The sequence below is a fragment of the Bos indicus x Bos taurus genome, chromosome 22, assembly GCF_003369695.1.
Source record: "Bos indicus x Bos taurus breed Angus x Brahman F1 hybrid chromosome 22, Bos_hybrid_MaternalHap_v2.0, whole genome shotgun sequence".
Classification (NCBI taxonomy): domain Eukaryota; kingdom Metazoa; phylum Chordata; class Mammalia; order Artiodactyla; family Bovidae; genus Bos; species Bos indicus x Bos taurus.
The window spans coordinates 56,149,343-56,169,508 of NC_040097.1; the positions used below are offsets into that span (position 1 = coordinate 56,149,343).

Consider the following 20,166-nt stretch of genomic DNA (forward strand, 5'->3'; position numbering starts at 1 on the left):
AGAATATCATTTTTTGATAGGTCCAGCATTTCTCGGATGATGGTTGTTCAGCAGTTAGCTGTGATTCTGGTGTTTTCGTAAGAAAAAGTGAGCTCGTGTCTTTCATCTTGTCTCCATCTCTTATTTTTTGTTTTTTAAATTTAGTCTGTGTGAATCACATCAAACAATACGGTAATCTATGGTAATCTCTGGCACTCTGGTCCAAGCATACTGGATTTTTTTTCAGTCCGCTCAGTGAGTTAATATGTGAGAAGGGAACAGAGACTGTCTCTGCAGGGGCACAGTGAGAGACACTGGTGTGGGATGAGAGATGCTGTGTGGGCAGAAGCATCTGTCAGGGCTTGGGGAGTATGGGAAACTGGCTTTGGTTGTTTCAAGGCACAGTGAGGAAATGAATGATTTAAGACCCTCCTTGTTAACAGTTTCAAGGAGAAGGAAACGGCAAACCAATCCAGTATCCTTGCCTACAAAAGCCCATGGACAGAGGAACCTGGTGGGCTGCAGTCTATGGAATAGCAAAGAGTTGGGCATGACTGAGTGACTAACACACACACACACACACACACACACACTAACAGTTTGATGATGTCTGGGTAAAGGAAAATGACTCCTTTATTTATCCAATCAACAATTCTTGACTGAGTGCTTACTATGTGAAAGGCAATATTCCTGATGCTAAGGAAAGAGGTATGAAATAAGCAGATGCCTCCCGCATCCTCTTGGAGTTTATCTCCTACTAGGAGTAGACTCACAATCAATGGATCAATTAGAAAACGATCAAAAAGAAAAAGAATCTCAAAGAAGAATATTAAAAAAAAATATTCTGTGATAGAAAGTGGCTGGATAAATACCTAAGATTTGGTATCAGGGAAGGTCTCTCATATAGGCCTGCATGTGAAAGACAATTATAAGCTAATCTAGGAGAGTCTTAGAGGAAAAGCATTCTAGGTAGAGGAAACAGGAAGTTCAAAAATCTGGAGGTGGGAACCTGAAGCAGGAGTCATCTAATATCAATCAAATTCCATTCTTCCTTTTCTTCAAACTCTCCAGAGGTTTTGTAGCTGTCTTAGAATAAAACTGAGAACACTTGATCTTCACAAAGCTACATATCCAAGGCCCAAAGGCGTGTGAAAGTTGGCCAGTTGGACTTTATCTCCTATAATTCATCCAGCTACATCACCACGCTCCAGCCTCAGTTTCCCACGTTATAATGTAAACTCTTGAGGGCACGGGCATCTGGCATGATGAGCGATACTGGGGGTGAAACTGGGTCTAGGATGGAGGTGGGTGGGGAGACTCTTGCTAGACTTCCTCAGAGGGAGAGGTGTTCTTTCTGGATTGGGCAGAGACACTGCCCCCACCCTCAACTCCTGTTGCATCACACAGTGATCATGAAAAGTGGGGGCAGCTAAAGCTGATTTACTCAAGCAGGGAGAAGAGGTTCTGGACAGTCACAAGAAACATGGGGGTTTGCCTGCTAACCATTTTTTAGAGGTGGGACTATGTTTTCCCTATAGAGAAATCTGCTTTATGACAGTCTTGTTTTGAGAGTCAGCCACAAGCAGCATCCCTAACGATACAGGCTGCAAGTTTCCCTGTATCCTTACTCCATCTTTCCTGGGTTGAGTGGAGAGCATCCTTAAACTACCATAGCCAATTCACGTTATCTTGAATATTCTGAATCTCACAAATGGAGCTCATTTCCAGTTTCATTATGCTAATTAACATGGCACTGCTTTCATCAGGCAACTCATTTCTAACAATCATTATGCTAATTGAGATATGGGTAGTTTAAAATACTTGTACAAACCTCTGGCCTTTCTCATTAAATGAGAGCTGACCTCCTGTGGGGTGTGAAATTCTGATTACGGTGGCTGAATGCCCCTGAAAAGTAGCTTAACCCATTGCAGATACATTTCACACCGTAATGTCTAAAGATATTTTAAATTAAATTACAGGGGGGGTCAAGATGGTGGAGGATTAGGAGGATATGGAATTCAACTTTCCTCACAAATACATCAAGAATACATCTGCAAATGGAAAGAACTCTCGCAGAGCGCCTGCTGAACACTAGCAGAAGACCTCAGACACTAAACAGGGTAAGGAAGGTCCCTGCATAACTGGGTGGGGAACTGAAGGAGAGGAGAGGCTCCCACACCTGGGACGCCCTCTTGCTGGTGGGGAGATCAGCTGGGATGGAGGGGAGCTTTGGGTCTTGGAGGAGAGTGCAGCAACCAGGCTGTGGCAGGCAGGACAGAGTGAGACTTGCAGAGATGGTCTGTGCCAGAGCCCTGCCTGCCCCATACTTAGACATGTGTCTCCTGGTGCAGACGGGGGCTGGAACTATGGGGTTTAGAAAGAGACCTACCGAGGGAACAGCTGTAGGCTGCAGGGAGAGAGCCTGCAGGGATGAGAGTGAGGAAGCCACGACCAGGGGTGCTCAGAGAGGAAGACTGCACAGCCATAGACGTGAAGCAGCGTTGTTGAAGTGCAAACGGCAGGGCCACCAATGCAGCCTTTCTCCCCACGTGCTGCTTGCCTCCCTAGGGGACCAGAAGGGCTCCAGCCAGGCAGGCTCTGGGGAAGCTTTGGGACCAGGGGCCTGTGGGTGGTGCACATGCAGAGGTGGGGCTGAAGCCACAGACGAGCTCCAGGAACAGTGCAATGAAGGAGAGCTGAGGTCTCTCTTCATGGCTGCATGGACCATGAATTTACACCCCTGCTGCCAACTGTGTAAATTCAGCTCCTGAGGACCATCTAGGCAGACAGTGGGTGTCTCTGTAGCAGAGATGGGCCTAGCTTTTGAAGCTGTGGACTTTGTGGGCACATTGCACGTGGGAGTTGGGCCAGAGTCTGAGCTGCCTCCATACACCCCCAGCAGGTCCAGATCCATTATTATTCCAGTCCTGGGACCTGACTTCGATTGATCCACACTGGTGGCCTGGTGAAAAACAATGCCCAAGAGACACCAGGGGCACACTGCCTTCACACACATGGGTAATGTGGGGCTTAGAGTCGTGCCAACAGCAGGGTAATCTGAGAGCTCACACAGGTGACACAGAGATCACGCCCACATGTGAACAGCTTCAGCGGAGGAATACTAAGTGCTTTCTTCCCAAGTGCTGGGAGAGCGCCAATCCTGCCTCCCGCATACTGAGGTCAGAAACACAGCTAAGAAACAGATTGTGGGGCCTCTACCCCAACAACTAGGAAGCAGACCCTGCCCCTGAGCTCAGGGAAAGGGAAAGCTCTGCTCCACATCCAGTACAGGCTCTGGTCAGCACATCAGTCAGCACACCATGAGGAAATGGGTAGCAGATACCCAAACTAAAAACAGCACTTGCACCAAAAAATATTAAACCTGTGAAGGCTATACAGGGAAGCTCCATCATAAAAATAGCCCTCCAAGACAGTCTGAGGATCTGGTATCAGAAGCTTAGAGCAAGAACCCCCGAGCATTTAGCTGTGAAGTTCAGCAGGGCTTGAATGAAAGAGCTCTACAGGGTGGAGGCAAATAGAGACTCCACTCTTGGAGGAAGAGCATAAGGTGCCACATGCACTGGAATTCACACAGAGCATTACCTCCACAGGACCCTGGACTTGACCTACTCAGGGATCTTGGAGGCCCCCCTGGGAAGGTGATGGTTGGCTGTAGCTCATTGTGGGGGCAAGGACACCATAGCAGAGACCAGAGGGACTACTGATCAGCATGAACTATTCCATAGATCCCCGTATTGGCACAAAGACTGGGCCCCACCCAGAAGCCTGCATGCTCCAGTGCTGGAAAGCCTCAGCAAGGCAGGAACACAGCTCCACCCGTCAGAAGACAGGCTGGACCTCAGGTTCAAGATGGTGGAGTAGAAGGATGTGCTTTCATCTTCTACTGTGAGAGCACCAAAATCTCAATTAGCTGTTGAACAACCATTGACAAGAAGATGCTGGAACCCAATGAAAAAGAATGCCCCACGTCCAAAGACAAAAAAGCCACAGTGAGATGGTAGGAGGGGCACAATCACAATAAAATCAAATCCTATACCTGCCCAGTGGGTGACCCACAAACTGGGGAACAATAATACCAAAGAAGTTTTCCCAATATTGTGAAGGTTCTGAACCCCACATCAAGCTTCCTAGCCTAGGGATCTGACTGAGGGACTGGAACTTTCCCGGCAATCTGACCTTGAAGCCAGCAGGATTTGATTATAGGACTTCCACAGGACTGAGGGAAATGGAGACTCCAGTCTTAGAGAACACAAGCAAAATCTTATGCACATCAAGACCCAGAGGAAGGGAGCAATGACCTCACAGCAGACTGAACCAAAACTACTGTGGAGGCATGGGTCCACAGGGGCTCCCCATGGGGATGAGGGCACTGGCAGAAGCAGTCTGGGAAGGTCCCTCTTCATATAAGCCCTCTTGGAGGTCACCATTAACCCTACCATAGAGACCACAGACTCCGGGCTTGGGTGGCCTCAGGCCAAACAACCACCAGGGAGGGAGCACATCCCCACTCATCAGCAGACAATTGGATTAAAGCTTTACTGAGCAATGTCCTGCCCACCAGGGCAAGACCAAGTTTTTCCCACCACTAGTCTCTCCCATCAGGAAGCTTACACAAGCCTCTTAGCCTCCTCCATCAGAAGGCAGACAGAAGCAAGAGGAACCACAGTTCCAACAAAGACTAAAACAAAACCACATTACAGAAGGTTAATCAGCATGAAAAAGCAGAACATTATGTCCCAGAAGAAGGGACAAGATAAAACCCCAGAAAAACTAAATGAAGTGGAGATAGGCAACCTTCCAGAAAAAGAATTCAGGATAATAATAGTGAAGATGATCCAGGATCTTCGGAAAACAATGAAGAAAATGCAGAAATGTTTACTGAAGAACTAAAGAACAAACAAACAGAGATGAATAATACACTAGAAGGAAATCAATAGCAGAATAACCCAGGCAGTAGAACAGATGAGTGACCCGGGGGACAGAACAGTGGAAATCACTGCTGCAAAACAGAATATAGAAAAAAGAGTGAAAAGAAATGAAGACAACCTAAAAGACCTCTGGGACAACATTAAACGAACCAACATTTGTATTCTAGGGGTCTCAGAAGGAGAAGAGAGAGAGAAAAGGAACTGAGAAAATATTTGAAGAGGTAATAGCTAAAAACTTTATTAACATGGGAAATGAAATAGTCCACCAAATCCAGGAAGCACAGAGAGTCCCAAGCAGGATAAACCCAAGGAGTAACACACAGAGACATGTAGTAATCAAACTGACAAAAATTAAAGATAAGGATAAAACATTAAAAGCAACAGGGGAAAAGTGACAAATGACATACAAGGGAACTCCCATCATGCTATCAGCTGATTTCTCAACAAAAACTCTACAAGCCAGAAGGGAATGGCCGGATAAATTTAAAGTGATGAAAGGGAAGAACCAACAACCAAGAATACTCTACCCAGCAAGACTCTCATTCAGACTTGATGGAGACATCAAAAGCTTTCCAGACAAGCAAAAGTTGAGAGAATTCAGCACCACCAAACCAGCTTTATAACAAATGTTAAAGGAACTTCTCTAGGCAGGAGAATCAAGACAAGGAAAAGACCTACAGAAAAGAAGCCCCCAAAAAGAATACGGTAATAGGATCATAGATATCAATAATTACCTGAAATGTAAATGGGTTAAATTCACCAACCAAAAGACATAGACTGGCTGGGCAGATGAAAATATGTGCATGTATGCAACTCCACTTACCACATCACTCTGCTTGACCCCTCAAACTGCATGTGAATATTTTATATTGTTAAATTAATCATGTTCCCATTATGGCTTGCAATTGTAATTATCTTTCATTATTGTATCAGGCTATTGATTTTAAAAACTGATAAACAGTATTTTACTATTGTGATTATGGAACTGTTACTCACTTAATACCATTGTATCATGATTGGTCAACAGAAAAATAACAGAACTCTATATCACCAAAAGTACCATTTAATAGAAAAACCTATAATCACTTATTAAAGTCTAGATGCATATCAGAATTATCTTGGAGTTTTTTTTAAAAATATAAATGCCTAGGTAATGATTTTTTTTCCTCCAGAGCTCCAGATATGTTTCTACTGAGCAGCCATGTTTAAAAACAACCAAACTATTATGATGATCTTTTACTTTTGTCTAGTTTGTTTCACTTTTTCTATTTTGTATTCAGAGCTCCCATTTCATTTAGTTTATGTGTTCCAATTTCCCCATCTCTTCTTTTTTTTTAATGTTCTTTCTCGAGCCTTTATTAAGTGTAGTAGAATAGAACTTTGTATACATATATATAATAATATGTATAATATATATATTTTAGAGAACTTATTAATTTTGTCTAAAAAGTGTATGACATTTTGATTCCATTTGCTTGACTTAGTATGAACAGAATGCTAGATTTCTAAGTAAAAAACAGATATGCAACAGAGGTTTACTGTGTAGCACAGGGAACTACAGTCAATATCTTGTAATAACCTATAATGGAAAATAAATTGAAAAATACTATATGTGTATGTGTATAACTGAATCACCTTGCTGTGCACCTGAAACATTGTAAGTCAACTATACTTCAATAAAATAGATATATTAAGAAAGAAATTTCCATAAAAGATTAAAAAAAAAAAAAAGGGCTGCCTAAAGTCTTACTGAGCTCACAGCCACCTCAAACACATCTCTTGACCCTGCCCTGCCCATCAGAGGGATAAGACCCAGCTCAAGCCACCAGAGGGCAGGCACCAGTCATTCCCAACAGGATGCCTACACCAGCCCCTGGACCAACCTTACCCACCAGTGGATGGACACCAGAAGAAAGAGGAACTACAATCCTGCAGTCTGCAGAAAGGAGACCACAAAGACAAAAATTTAGACAAAAATCAGATGACAGAGAAATAAACTGCAGATGAAGGAAAAAGATAAAAAACCCCAAAGCCCCAAAAGAACGATTAAATGAAGAGGAGATGGGCAGCCTACCTAAAAACGAAATTAAGAGTAACAACAGTAAAGATACAAAATCTCAAAAGTATGGAGGCACAGACTGAGAAGATACAAGAAATTTTTAATAAAAGATTTAAAGAAGAAACAGAGATGAACAATACAAAACCTAAAATGAAAAATACACTAGAAGGAATGATTAGAAAAATAACTGAGTCAGAAGAACAAATAAGTGAGCTGGAATACAGAGTGGAAATCATTGCCACAGAACAAAGAAAAAAGAATAAGAAGCAAGGAGGACAGTATCAGAGAGCTCTGGGACAACAAAACGCACCAACATTTGCATTATAGGGGTCTGAGAAGAAGAGAAAAGAGAATAAACTCGAGAAAATATTTGAAGAGATTATAGCCGGAAACTTCTCTAACAAGGGAAAGGAAACAGTCACCCATGTTCAGGAAGTACAGAGAGTCCCATGCAGGATAAACCCAAGGAGGAACGTGCCATGACACATAGTAATCAAACTAATAAAAATTAAACACAGAGTTATTAAAAGCAACATGGGAAAAGCAACAAATAACATACAAGGGGACCTCCATAAGGCTATCAGGTGATTTTTTGGCAGAAGCTCTCAAGGCCAGAAGGAAGTGGCATGATGAATGGGAAAAACCCTACAAGCAAGAATACTCTATCCAGCAAGGCTCTCATGCAGATTTGATGGAGAAATCAACAGTTTTACCCACAAGCAAAAACTCAGAGAATTCACGACCAAATAAGTCTTAAATGCTAAAGGCACTTTTCTAGGTGGAAAAGAAAAGCCTACAACTAGAAACAAGAAAATTATAAGTGAAAGACCCTTGGATAAAGGGTAACATACAGGAAAGTTAAGGCTTCTCTGGTGGCTCAGATGGTAAAGAGTTTGCCTGCAGTGTGGGAGACTCAGATTTGATTCCTAGGTCAGGAAGATCTCCTAGAGAAGGAAATGGCAACCTACTCCAGTATCCTTGCCAGGAAAATTCCATGGATAGAGGAGCCTGGCAGGCTACAGTCCATGGGGCTGCAAAGAGCTGGACACGACTGACTTCACTCACTCAACAGGAAAGTTAGGAAATCATCCACACACAAATATATCAAAACCAGCAATTGTGAAAAGGACACAAATGCAGGATATTATAAATGTATTTGAAATTAAAAGAGAAACAACTTAAAACAGTCTAGTATATATATAGACTGCTATATCAAAACGTCATCAGAATTGCAAACCAAAAAACTACAATAGACATGCAAAAAAGAAAAAGCAACCCAAACACAACACTAAAGATAGTCATCAAATCACAAAAGAATAAAAGAAGGGAAGAAAGAAGACCCACAAAAGCAAATCTGAAACAATTAAGAAAATGGCAATAGGAAAATACACATTGATAATTACCTTAATTGTAGATAGATTAAATGCTCCAACCAGAAGAAACAGACTGGCTGGATGAACACAAAAATAAGAGCCATAGATGTGCTGTGTACCTGACACCCACTTCAGACTAGGGACACACAGAGACTGCAAGTGAGAGGATGTAAAAAGGTACTCGATGCAAATGGAAGTCAAAAGAAAGCTGGAGTGGAAATACTCATAAGTATTATGAGAGGTTATAATAAGTATAAGTATTATAGGAGTATTATAAGTGTTATAAGTAAGTATAAATATTATAAGTAAGTATAAGTACTATAAGCATTATTATAAGTATTATTATAAGTATTATAAGAGTATTATAAGTATTATAAATAAGTATAAATATTATAAGTAAGTATAAGTACTATAAGTATTATTATAAGTATTATAAGAGTATTATAAGAGATAGGGAAGGCACTGCATTATGTTTAAGGGATCAATCCAAGAAGATGTAACACTTGTAAATACACATGTATCCAACATCAGAGCACCTCAGTATATAAGGCAAATGCTAACAGCCATAAATGGGGAAATTGACGATAGCACAATAATAGCGGGGACTTTAACACCTTACTTACTTCAGTGGACAGATCATCCAGACAGAAAATCAATAAACAAAAACCTTGAGTGACACGTTAGACCAGATGGACTTAACTGATATTTATAGGGCATTCCCTCCAGAAGCAACAGAATACAGTTCTCAACTCCACATGAAACATGCTCCAAAATAGACTACATATTGGGCTACAAATCAAGCCTCGGTAAATTTAAGAAAATCAATCATATCAAGCATCTTTTCTTGCCAAAACACTATGATATTAGAAGTAAATTATAGTCAAAAACTATAAAAAAGCACAAACACGTGGAGACTAAACAATGTGTTACCAGACAACCAAAGGGCCACTGAAGAAATCAAAGAGGAAATAAAAGAATATATAAACACAGATGACAACAAAAACAAAGTTATCCAAAACCTATGGGACATAACAGAAGCCTTTCCAAGATGGAGGTTTATAGCAATACAATCTTACCTCATTAAACAAGAAAAGTCTAAAACAATCTAAACTTACACCTACAGCATCTAGAGAAAGAAGAACAAACAAAATCCACAGTTAGTAGAAGGAAAGGAAGCATAAAGATCAGAGGAGAAATAAATGAAACAATATTTGAAAAGATAAAACTGATAAAATGTTAGACTCATCAAGAAAAAAAATGAAGAGGGCTCAAATCAATAAAATTATAATTGAAAAGGAAGAAGTTACAGTGGATACCACAGAAATACAAAGGATAAGCAACTACCATAAGCAACTATATGCCAATAAAATGGACAACCTAGAAGAAATGGACAAATTCTCAGAAAGGTACAATCTCCCTATATTGAACCATGAAGAAACTGAAAATATGAACAGACCAATCATAAGTACTGAAATTGAAACTGTGATTAAAAAACTCTGAAGAAACAAAAGTCCAGGACCAGATGACTTCACAAGCAAACTCTATCCAACATTTATAGAAGACTTAATGGCTATTCTGAAACTATTGCAAAAAATTGCAGAGGAAGGAACACTCCCAAGCTCGCTCTATGAGATCAACATCACCCTGATACCAAAACCAGGTAATACCACCATGAAAACAGCAAATTACAGGCCCATATCACTGATGAACATAGATGCAAAATCATAAACAAAATACTAGATAGCAAACTGAATCCAACAATATATTAAAAGGTCATAAACCAGGATCCAGTGGGATTTATCTTAGGGTTTCAAGGTTTCTTTGATATATGCAAATCAATCAACAAATTGAAGAATAATGACCATATGATCATCTCAATAGATGCAGAAAAGTTTTTGACAAAATTCAACACCCATTTATGATAAAAACTCTGCAGAAAGTGGGCATAGAGGAAACATACGTCAACATAATGAAGTCTATAGATGACAAATCTACTGCTAACATCATGCTCAGAGGAAATGCTTTCAGTTTCATCATTAAGATCAGTAACAAGAAAAGGATGCCCACTCTCATCACTTTCATTCCACAGAATTTGGAAGTTCTAGATATATTAGTCGAAAAATAAAAAGAAATAAAAGGAATCCACATTAGAAAATAAGTAAAACTATCACTCTTTGCAGATATGATACTAAACACAGAAAATCCAAAGATTTTATCAGGAAACTACTAGAGCTCATCAGTGATTTGGTTAAAGTAGAATACAAAATCAATACCCAGAAATCTGTTTCATTCCTATGTACTAATAAGGAAAGATCAAAAGGAGAAATTAAGGAAACACTTCCTTTTACCATCACATCAAAAATAATAAAATACCTAGGAATAAATTTACCTAATGAAGCAAAAGACCTGTACTCCAAAAACTATTAACACTTTGATGAAAGAAATTGAGGATGACATTGACAGATGAAGAGATACATATATACCATGTTCTTGAATTGGAAGAATCAATATTGTCAAAATCACTATGTTTCCCAAGACAATCTTGAGATTCAATGCAATGCCTATCAAATTATCAATAGCATTTTTATAGAACTAGAACAAAAAACAATCTTAAAACTTGTATGGAGACATAATAGGCCCCAAGTAGTCAAAGCCACCTTGAGAAAGAAAAAAGAAGCTGGAGGAATCAGGCTCCCTGACTTCAAACTACACTGCACAGCTGCGTACTGGCACAAAAGCAGAAAGGCAGATCAGTGGAGCAGGTGACAAAGCCCAGAAGTAAACCCATGCACGTGTGGTCAATTAAGCTATGAGAAAGGAGGCAAGGCTTTACAAGGGGTAAAAAACAGTCTCTTCAGTAAATGATGCTGGGAAAACTGGACAGCTACATGCAAAGGACAAAATTAGAACATTATTTAATACCATACACAAAAATAACTCAAAATGGATTAAGGACAGAGATGTAAGACTGTATACTATAAAACCCTTAGCAGAAAGCATAGGCAGAACACTCAGACATAAATTGCAGCAATATCTTTTTTGGCCCATCTTCTAAAATAACAGATGCAAAAAGCAAATATAAATAGAGCAACTATATGCCAATAAAATGGACAACCTAGAAAAAATGGGCAAATTCTTAGAAAGGTACAACCTTCCCATATTGAACCATTATTGTTTAATGGGACTTAATTACACTCAAAAGTTCTTGCACAGCCAAGTAAACCATAAAGAGAATAAAAAGACAATGCACAGAATGAGAGAAAATATTTGCAAATGATGTGGCCAAAAAAGGGATTAATTTCTAAAGTATATAAATGGCTCATGCAGCTCAATATAAAAAAGAACAAAACAACCCAATCAGAAAATGTGCAGAAGACCTACACTGGTGTTTCTCCAAAGAAGACAGACGGATGGCCAAGAGGCACATGAAGACGCTCAACAGGGTTCATTCTTAGAGAAATGCAAGTAGAAACCACAATGAGTGTCACCTCACAGCTGGCAGAATGGCCATCATCCAAAGTCTAGAAACAATAAACGCTGGAGAGGGCGTGAAGAAAACCTTCTTACACTCTTGGTGGGAATGTAAATTGATACAGCCACTGTGGAAAACAACATCGATATTTCTTTAAAAACAGAACTACCATATACCCAACAATCCCAATCCTGGGCTTATATCCAGAGAAAAGCATGGTTCAAAAATGTACACGCGTCCCCGTGTTCACTGCGGCTCTGTTTACAATAGCTAAGACGTGGAAGCACCTTAATGTCCATCTACAGATGAGTGGATAAGGAAGATGCACATATATACACAATGGAACATTACCCAGCTATTAAAAAGACGAAAAAAAACTATTTGCAGCAACATGCCAGAACTGGAGATTATCATACTAAGTGAAGCACGTCAGAGTGAGAAAGACAAATAGCAGATGATGTAGTTTAGCACAATCTAAAAAAATGATAAAAATGAACCTATTTATACAGCAGAAACAGACTCACAGACTTAGTAAACTCATGGTTACCAGAGGGGAAAATGGTGGCTGGGGGAGGGGTAAATTGGGAGTTTGGTATGGACATATACATATACATATTTAAAACAGATGAGGAACAACGACCTACTGTATAGCACAGGGAGATCTACTCAATATTCTGTGATAACCTAAATGGAGAAGAATTTTAAAAAGAATAGATATATGTGTAAGTAAAACTGAATCACTTTGCTGTACATTTGAAACTAACACATTGTCATTCAACTATACTGCAATATAAAATAAAAATTAAAAACCTAATAAAAAAACCAAAATGCATTATTTGCTATAGGTATTTCCTGAAAGTTTTATATATATATATATATATATATATATATATATATATATCATTATATAATATTGATAGTAGTAGTAGCAGTAATGATAAAATAATACCTTGTATTTGTAAGGTTAATTATTCTAGCACCAGGGTCCTCAACCCCCAGGTCACGGACTAGTACCAGTCCATGGTCTGTTAGGAACTGGTTTGCACAGCAGTAGGTGAGTGGCAAACGAAGCTTCATCTGTACTTATAGCCATTCCCCATTGCCCCGGAAGGGACCGTCTAGTTGCAGGAAGACAAGCTCAGGGTTCTCACTGATTCTGCACTATGCTGAGTTGTGTAATATATGACAGTGTGATGATAATAGAAATAAACACGCAGTGAATGTAACCACCCCCTCACCGCCCCTCCCCATCCATGGGAAGCTGTCTTCCACAAAACCAGTCTCCAGTGCCAAAAACGCTGGGGACTGTTCCTCTAGCACATTTAATTTGGAGGGTCCACTTGAGACGTGAAACCACATACAGAAGGTGCCATTAACGTGATTAAATCTTTTAACAACAAATCGCTAAATGTGAATTGAGAGCAAAGAAAACTTATGATCAAGAAATGAGCACCACTCATTTGCACCACTCTTCTGCAAACAGGAAGAGTCTTTGGGAATTCTCTATCCAGCAGGGCTTTGACCATCACCTAGAAAGTAGAACAGTTACCATGAGAGAACTTCTGTATATAGACTGAAGTTCTGTTAATTCCTTCGGTTTCCATCAAAACCACTCAAATTTTAATCTCCATGATATTCCACACAAAGCCAACTGTACTTGGCTTTCTAAGTGACTTAAGGCTTGTCAGCAGTAATTCTGACTCCCTGATTTTTGCTTTGCCATTTAATTCCTGAATATCCACTCCATATGGTTTTATATTTCTCCATACTCATTTTCATAAACTGTTTTGCTGGGTAAGCTTGAAGCACTCTTGCCAGGGGCATGCTGCTGTCTTCGTTTAAGAATGACACCAAGACCGCAGTTCAGGCACACTGCAGTGTCAAGTGGGAACACTGCAGTGTTTCCAAAAGTACATGTGATAGAATTATTTTCTAAAAATGGCTACAATGCCCCTTCCTCTCGGTAGTGAATTCCTACATTATCTTTGGGGTTGGCCAGATGATTTGCTTTGGCCTATGGGACTGAAAACATGCTGGTCATCTGGGCACCTCTTGCTGTTCTCTGAATTCTGAGACTTCCATGGTCAGTGTCACCTGGCTCCATGTTATCCATCCCACAGCCATCAGACGACCGACGCCCAGAAGCGGAACTGTGATGTTCAGCTGCTGTGCCCAGATGCTCACACAAGCCCCGTCAAGAGCAGGAGAAGCATTTGCCTGAAGTTCGCCCAAATGCCAACCCGCAGAATCATGAACTAAATTTTTGTCACTGAGTTTGGCTTTGGCATGGTCTCTACCGCAGCTAAAGCCAGCAGATGCCACATGAGAGGGTGAAGTCCAGATGGCAGATCTGGAGGGACAGAGTTTAGCACGGCCAGCACTTACTTGGACTGTTGGTAGGAATACGCAGATGCATGCTCGCTGGCTGTGTCCACTGCTATCTGCTGCTGCTGACCACTCGTGTCCTGGGACGAAGGTGCCACTGTCTGGGGAGAGGTATCAGCCACAACACCCTGTGGAGACAACAAGGACATAGGACCTCACTGGCTTGAGCAGAAGGGCTCCTTGCGGACGGACTGTAGGGCACGTCCCCGTGCTGTCTGGCACTGGGCTTGTGTGGAGTTGCACTCGGCTACATAAAGCCACAATAAACACTAGCAGAAAAGCCACAGAACTCATCTGAGGAATTTACCTCCATGTGTCGCCAAGAAGACTTGCCATCAGAAGACCCTATAGCAGTCAAATGATCAGGAAATCATTTTGCCTGCAGGTAGAACTTTTAAACTGCAGCTGCCTGTAGCCACACTAAATAATAATTCCTTAATTAAAAAAGAGCATGCAGAATTCCTATAAAAACTTATACGTTTGAGCATTTTCCTGGGAATAAATTTCTCTACCCTGTCTCTACAATCTGGCAAAACAATGGACCTTACTACTAATAAAAATCTATATCCAGGTTTGGATTCTTCCTAAAAGGACATTGTCAAATACGCTTTCCCTTAAGGAATTTGATTTGTCTTATTTACTTTTATTTTTTCTCGACATGAACTGGGATTCATTTAGAGGTTTCAGAAAAAGAAACTAACATCCTTAATTTTGATTTGCTCCTTCCTTTAGCCTTTTGATGGCTTCCGTTTCTCACAGATGCCAACAAGAATAGATTTCTTGAGTTGATCCTCACTCAGAAGTTATGTTTGGTTCTGAGAAAGGTTTGGTAGTTAGTCAATCTAGGGAGAGAATCCATATGACTACATTCTCCTGGTTGTACTTATATTATAGCCTTGGACTTCTGCAGAGATACAGGCTTTTGATCAATGTTCTGTCCTTAACAGAAGTTCCCTGAAATTGCTCCTCAAAATGTGAAAATTCTCCCTTTATGAATTCAATATTTTTTCACCCCTAATCTACTGTATGGTATTACACAGTTTTCTGAGTTTCCTACCTGCATTGACTTGTATGAATACTGGTGAATTTTCAACGACTGTTTTGACACAGAAAATGAATCAGTGCTTTCCTTTATAAGCACAACTCAAGGCAATATATCAGGGTATGCTTATATAATTCTTAGTGGTATACTTCTTTTTAAATCTCAGATTTATTGATATATTAGACTGTTTCCAATAAGCAATACTCTTAAGTGTGTCTCCTTGTTTTAGAGTCAGCAAAAACCTCAAATTCTGTAGATAAGCACCCACATTTGGTATACAGATAGAGAGATGCAGATATGTGGCAGACATCGATGCTTAAGGCCACCTATGATGTCTAGATTCATAATTTTTTCTCATGGATTAGATGGGTTTTGATAGCTAAATCTAGCAAAGAACATATATTTTAATCACATACTCTCAAAAATCTGAAAAGCTAATTAAAACCTCTTTAATAGTGAAACATTCTCAAGGGCTTATAGGTCTGGAACACATAAAAGATTAACACGTTTTTCTTCCTTGGTTTCCTAAATGACACAGTACTGTCCTCTTAAATGTCTGTGCTTCCCAAATCTTGGTACTAGCAAACATCGGTAACACACCAAAAACAAGCAAACAAACATATATTTTGAAAAGATCCAATTTCATCTCTCAAAATTTCACCTAATCTGTGTGGCTCCAGAGGTTGGAAGAGTCATGCTAGTCTCCCACATTGAGTGGTACCGACGTGAGGAGCAGCAACAGCTGGACTCCAGAGGAGTCCCAGCTGATGGAAGACATCCACTGTGACCATAACAGCAAATGGGCATCAGGAGAAGGTGAAGGAGGGCTGGGAGCAGGGAGAAGTCTATACCTCTGAGTTCTCATCATAGTCCTCATAGCTCTATGCCCCTCCTATCCAGTATCTTTCTGGCTCTGTCCAGTAAAACAGTGTAGAGAGGAAATGGATTCAGCCCAATGGAGAGAAAGGAGAGGAGAAAGCTCCCAGCAAGGCCAACATGACTTTATCACTCATGGTCTGCACCAACCAGAGTGGTACGTTCTCCTCCTTTGTCTGTAGGACGCCACAGTCCCATCAAGGTTCACTGGTGAGAGCAGTGGTCCTTCGTCTTTAGTACACAAAAGAATCACCTGGCATCCTTTAAAAATTCTCAGGTGCAGTCCACACCCTGGACCACATCAGACTCTGGCAAAAATCACTATTTAAAAAAAAAATCTTGAAGTAATTTCAACATGCAGAAAAATTTGAGAACCACTGCTCTAATCCAGTCCTTCTTAATTTTTAATGTGCGCCTTGATCCTTAAGGGCTCTTGTGAAAATGCAAATTCTAATTTAGTAGGTCCAGGTAGAGTCTGAAAGTTTGTATTTCTAACAGGCTCTCAAGTGGTGCTGCTCATGTTGGTTTAGGGAGTACCGTTGGAGTAACAGGGCATCGGAGAACGGGCTTATTCAAAAGGCTTCAAATGTTTCCCTTCCTCTTTCTGATTGTTTGTGGCTCACATTTGATGGAGTAGTTATTTGATTTTTGGTCTTTTCTCTAAGCATACCTGTGGCGGATTCATGTTGATATATGGCAAAACTAATACAATATTGTAAAGTTAAAAAATAAAATAAAACATTTAAAAAAATAGTGGCGTTCCTCTGAGACCTGGATACCAAATTTGCTTGTGTCCTGTGCAAAGCAAGGCAAAGGCGTGTTCAAGTAAAGTCCATACTTTGACAGAATGAGCTTGCAACTGCAAACTTTCAAGTAGCACAACAATCACCACTAAGGATTTGGGGGGTTTACAGTGGGCCCTGGTGCTCGAGGCTGAGATTTATCTTCCTAACCTCATTCTGTAAGAAGAGACGGACTTACTTCAATGGAAACAGCTGTCGGAGGCACAGGCGTGTACTGGGGGATGTAGGTCCCTTGCATAGGAGCCGCGGCAGTCATGTACTGGAGGAAATCAAAGAGAAATGCAGATGAACTTGGGCATGCGGCCGGCAGGAACAGTGACAGCACATAAGACTTTTCCATGTGTGGCCCCCGCCAGTGCGTGATTAAACTTAAAGTCTATTTTGACCGAAAATAATGCAGTTTCTAGCAGTATAGAATAGCCATCTCTTATTGATTCAGAACCAACAGAAGCCCACCTCTCCAGCATCAGTACAAGTTCATTCTTCCCACCCCCTCATGTTGTCCTGAACATTCTACATTAGCTCCCAAACATCTCACTTTCACATCCAAAACACAAATGCCTGCCAGGTGGGCAGGGATGACCTCTGTTTTTTCCTCCATTTTACTGCTAGCACATAGTAGGCTCTCAACAGATTATTTGTTGAATGAATAAATCATGAATAATCAATAATCAATAAATAAATGAAAATTATGAAAAATAATTCTTTTCTAACTAAAATAGAGGGCTAATGTAAGAAATACTTATCTACCAACAATCACAATTGGCAAATGTTATAAATTCTTTTGTCATTTGATAGCTTTTTTTTTATAAATAAATAGTGTTCCAGATCATCTTGAAATTGCTTTTTTATCCTCCCCCCACTCCATGTCACTGACAGTATTTCCTTTTCCACTCATTTAATTCTCTAAATTTTCTTCATCTAAATGAATGATACAATAGTTCAATCATTTTTCACTAAGTTGTAGTAATTCAGTAAAATATTCAGTAAAATATGTGTTGGGGATAACATGTATTTTGGCAACAAAAAATTGAAGACGCAGAAAAATTATATGCCCACCTCTGTAAGCACAAAGCATGGCCCATATTCCTGTTTCTGTTATACATAGCCTCTGACAAGTTGAGGTTCTACTCTTTTGAGGGTGGAATCTTCCATGGAATCAACTGTATTTCTGAGTTTCTAAACTTCATCATCACAAAATTTCAGAGCCAGAATCATCTAATGAAAACAAGGCTTCTCAAAACACAGTTTCATTGAAACAGTTCTTATGGAAACAACAAGCCCATGATTCTTTATTCTTCTAAAGTCGCTACGTTCACATATGAAGGGCACCCATAAATATGCAAAATCTAAATTACAATGTTATGCATTGATAGGTACTTTCAGTATCCAAGAGGCATGATAATTCTGAATCCAGGGAAATAATCTGAATGGAGATTGGCTCATCAGATGTTGTTTACTATTCATGGAGAAATAGAGCAACTCTGGACAAATGCTTCTCCATCCTAAACGAGCACTGTCCTCCTAATTCTGTTTGCTGAAAATAGAGACAACCTTAGTGAAGCAACCCTAAATCAAACAAGCCAAACTGCTGCCCGTAATCCATGTGTTACTGCTGATAACAACTGCATGCAATTCCTATCAGTACAAAAACAACCTTGTAATGTGGACTAAGGACAACCGTTTGCAAGGCTTGGGGATATTACTAGTTTAGCTTCATAGCTGAAACTTATCAGAGATTTCTGCACCCCATGCTCTGTGCTCTCACAGAGTTCATCACTCTTCTATTAAAATTGTCCAGGCTCTCATTTTCCTAAGGCATGGACCAAGTGTTACGTATGCCTGCATCTTCCAACATCCTATGCTGTGCCTGGTATTTAGTAGAAAAACCGTTCAGTGGCTGAATAAAAAGGCTATGCGAAGAAAGCCTTCCGTTTCCAATTACACATCTTGTATGCCTCTTAGCCATTGATCATTCTGAATTCTGTATAGAGACTTCCCCACCCCTATAAAGTGTTCATATAACTTTTAAATACATTAGCCCACTCTGCTCATCACTGTCCCTGTGTCCTTAAGCAGACAGTTACTCGGGGATCCAACTGCTGTCAGTTTTTCAAAAAAGTACAGACCTCTGGAGTCGCATTTCAGCAAATATTATTTCATATCTAGCACCCATGGCAAGTGTCTGCTTTGCCAACCAAACTGTCCCAGAAAGTGTTGGAGGTAACAGTTCCTTGGCCATTTCAGATGGGTGGTTTGCTTGTGTCCTACGGGTTTTAAGCATCTCTTAATTTACTATTACCTATGCCTTTTTTTTTTTTTTTTTTTTTAGAATGTTACCTCAGCTGGGGGAAAAAAGCTTTCTGTGTTTCAGTGCATTTGAGCAATTCTGCATAATGTAACCTCTTGGATATGACTGCGTGCATGCTCTGTTGTGTCCTACTCTTTGCAACCCCATGGACTGTAGCCCACCAGGCTCCTCTGTCCATGGGATTTTCCCAGCAAGAATACTGGAGCGGGTTGCTATTTCCTTCTCCAGGGGATCTTCCCAACCCAGGAACCGAACCCATGTCTCTTGCATCTCCTGCACTGGCAGGGGGATTCTTTTCCACTAGTGACACCTGGAAAGCTCTCTTTGCTATAGACACAGAATTTTAAAACTCTGAGAAATCAGGTTTTACAGAAGAATGGCACTTTAAATCAGTCTCTCAACCTTTTTCTCTTTAGCACCTACTGATTTTGCTTACAACTAGTACTTTAAAGAATATACTTTGGAAAAAGTTTAATTAGATATCAGAAATCCTAGTAGATGTGTAGAAAGTGGGACTATATTTTTACCGATAGAGTTAATACTCTCTGTGGCTCATGTTCTACGCTTTGGTCACGGTTTTCCAAGAGGTACAACTCTGAGGGAGTCAGAGGATACTCCCTCACTGATCTTGGTATTTTTTATGCCAGAGGTAGTAATTCCAAACTTTGCAATTGTCATCAGTGACTGTGGGTGTCCTTCTTATAAGAAGGCAGTGTCTCTGGATACTGCCTGACCCACCCCTGGTCCAGTGTCCACATCGCTAAGAAGAACTTTCTGTGAATTAGACACAGGGGCATGTGCTGGGGCCACACAGAGCACTATCCATGACTTCACATGAGAATCCACCTCACTTTCAGACCTCTTGTGCCCAACTAGGGTTCTCAAGTAGTGTAGTTAGTGGAAAGCGTTTTGTGTGA

The 20,166-nt window shown here is 40.4% G+C and overlaps 1 protein-coding gene across 8 annotated transcripts in view; it reads right to left on the reverse strand.

The window, feature by feature from the left end:
- The window catches only part of RBMS3 (RNA binding motif single stranded interacting protein 3), an 802,823-nt gene that overhangs the window by 16,946 nt on the left and 765,711 nt on the right, over positions 1-20,166 (reverse strand). For 4 of the 8 annotated variants that reach the window (XM_027522594.1, XM_027522595.1, XM_027522599.1 and 1 more), the window contains 2 exons: positions 17,117-17,197; positions 14,218-14,345 (listed from right to left, as the gene is read on the reverse strand). In XM_027522594.1, the coding sequence (XP_027378395.1) occupies positions 14,218-14,345; positions 17,117-17,197 (209 nt within the window). Of the gene's footprint in view, positions 1-14,213; positions 14,346-17,116; positions 17,198-20,166 lie in introns of those variants that run through there. The other 4 variants (XM_027522601.1, XM_027522597.1, XM_027522600.1 and 1 more) reach the window with 1 other exon arrangement.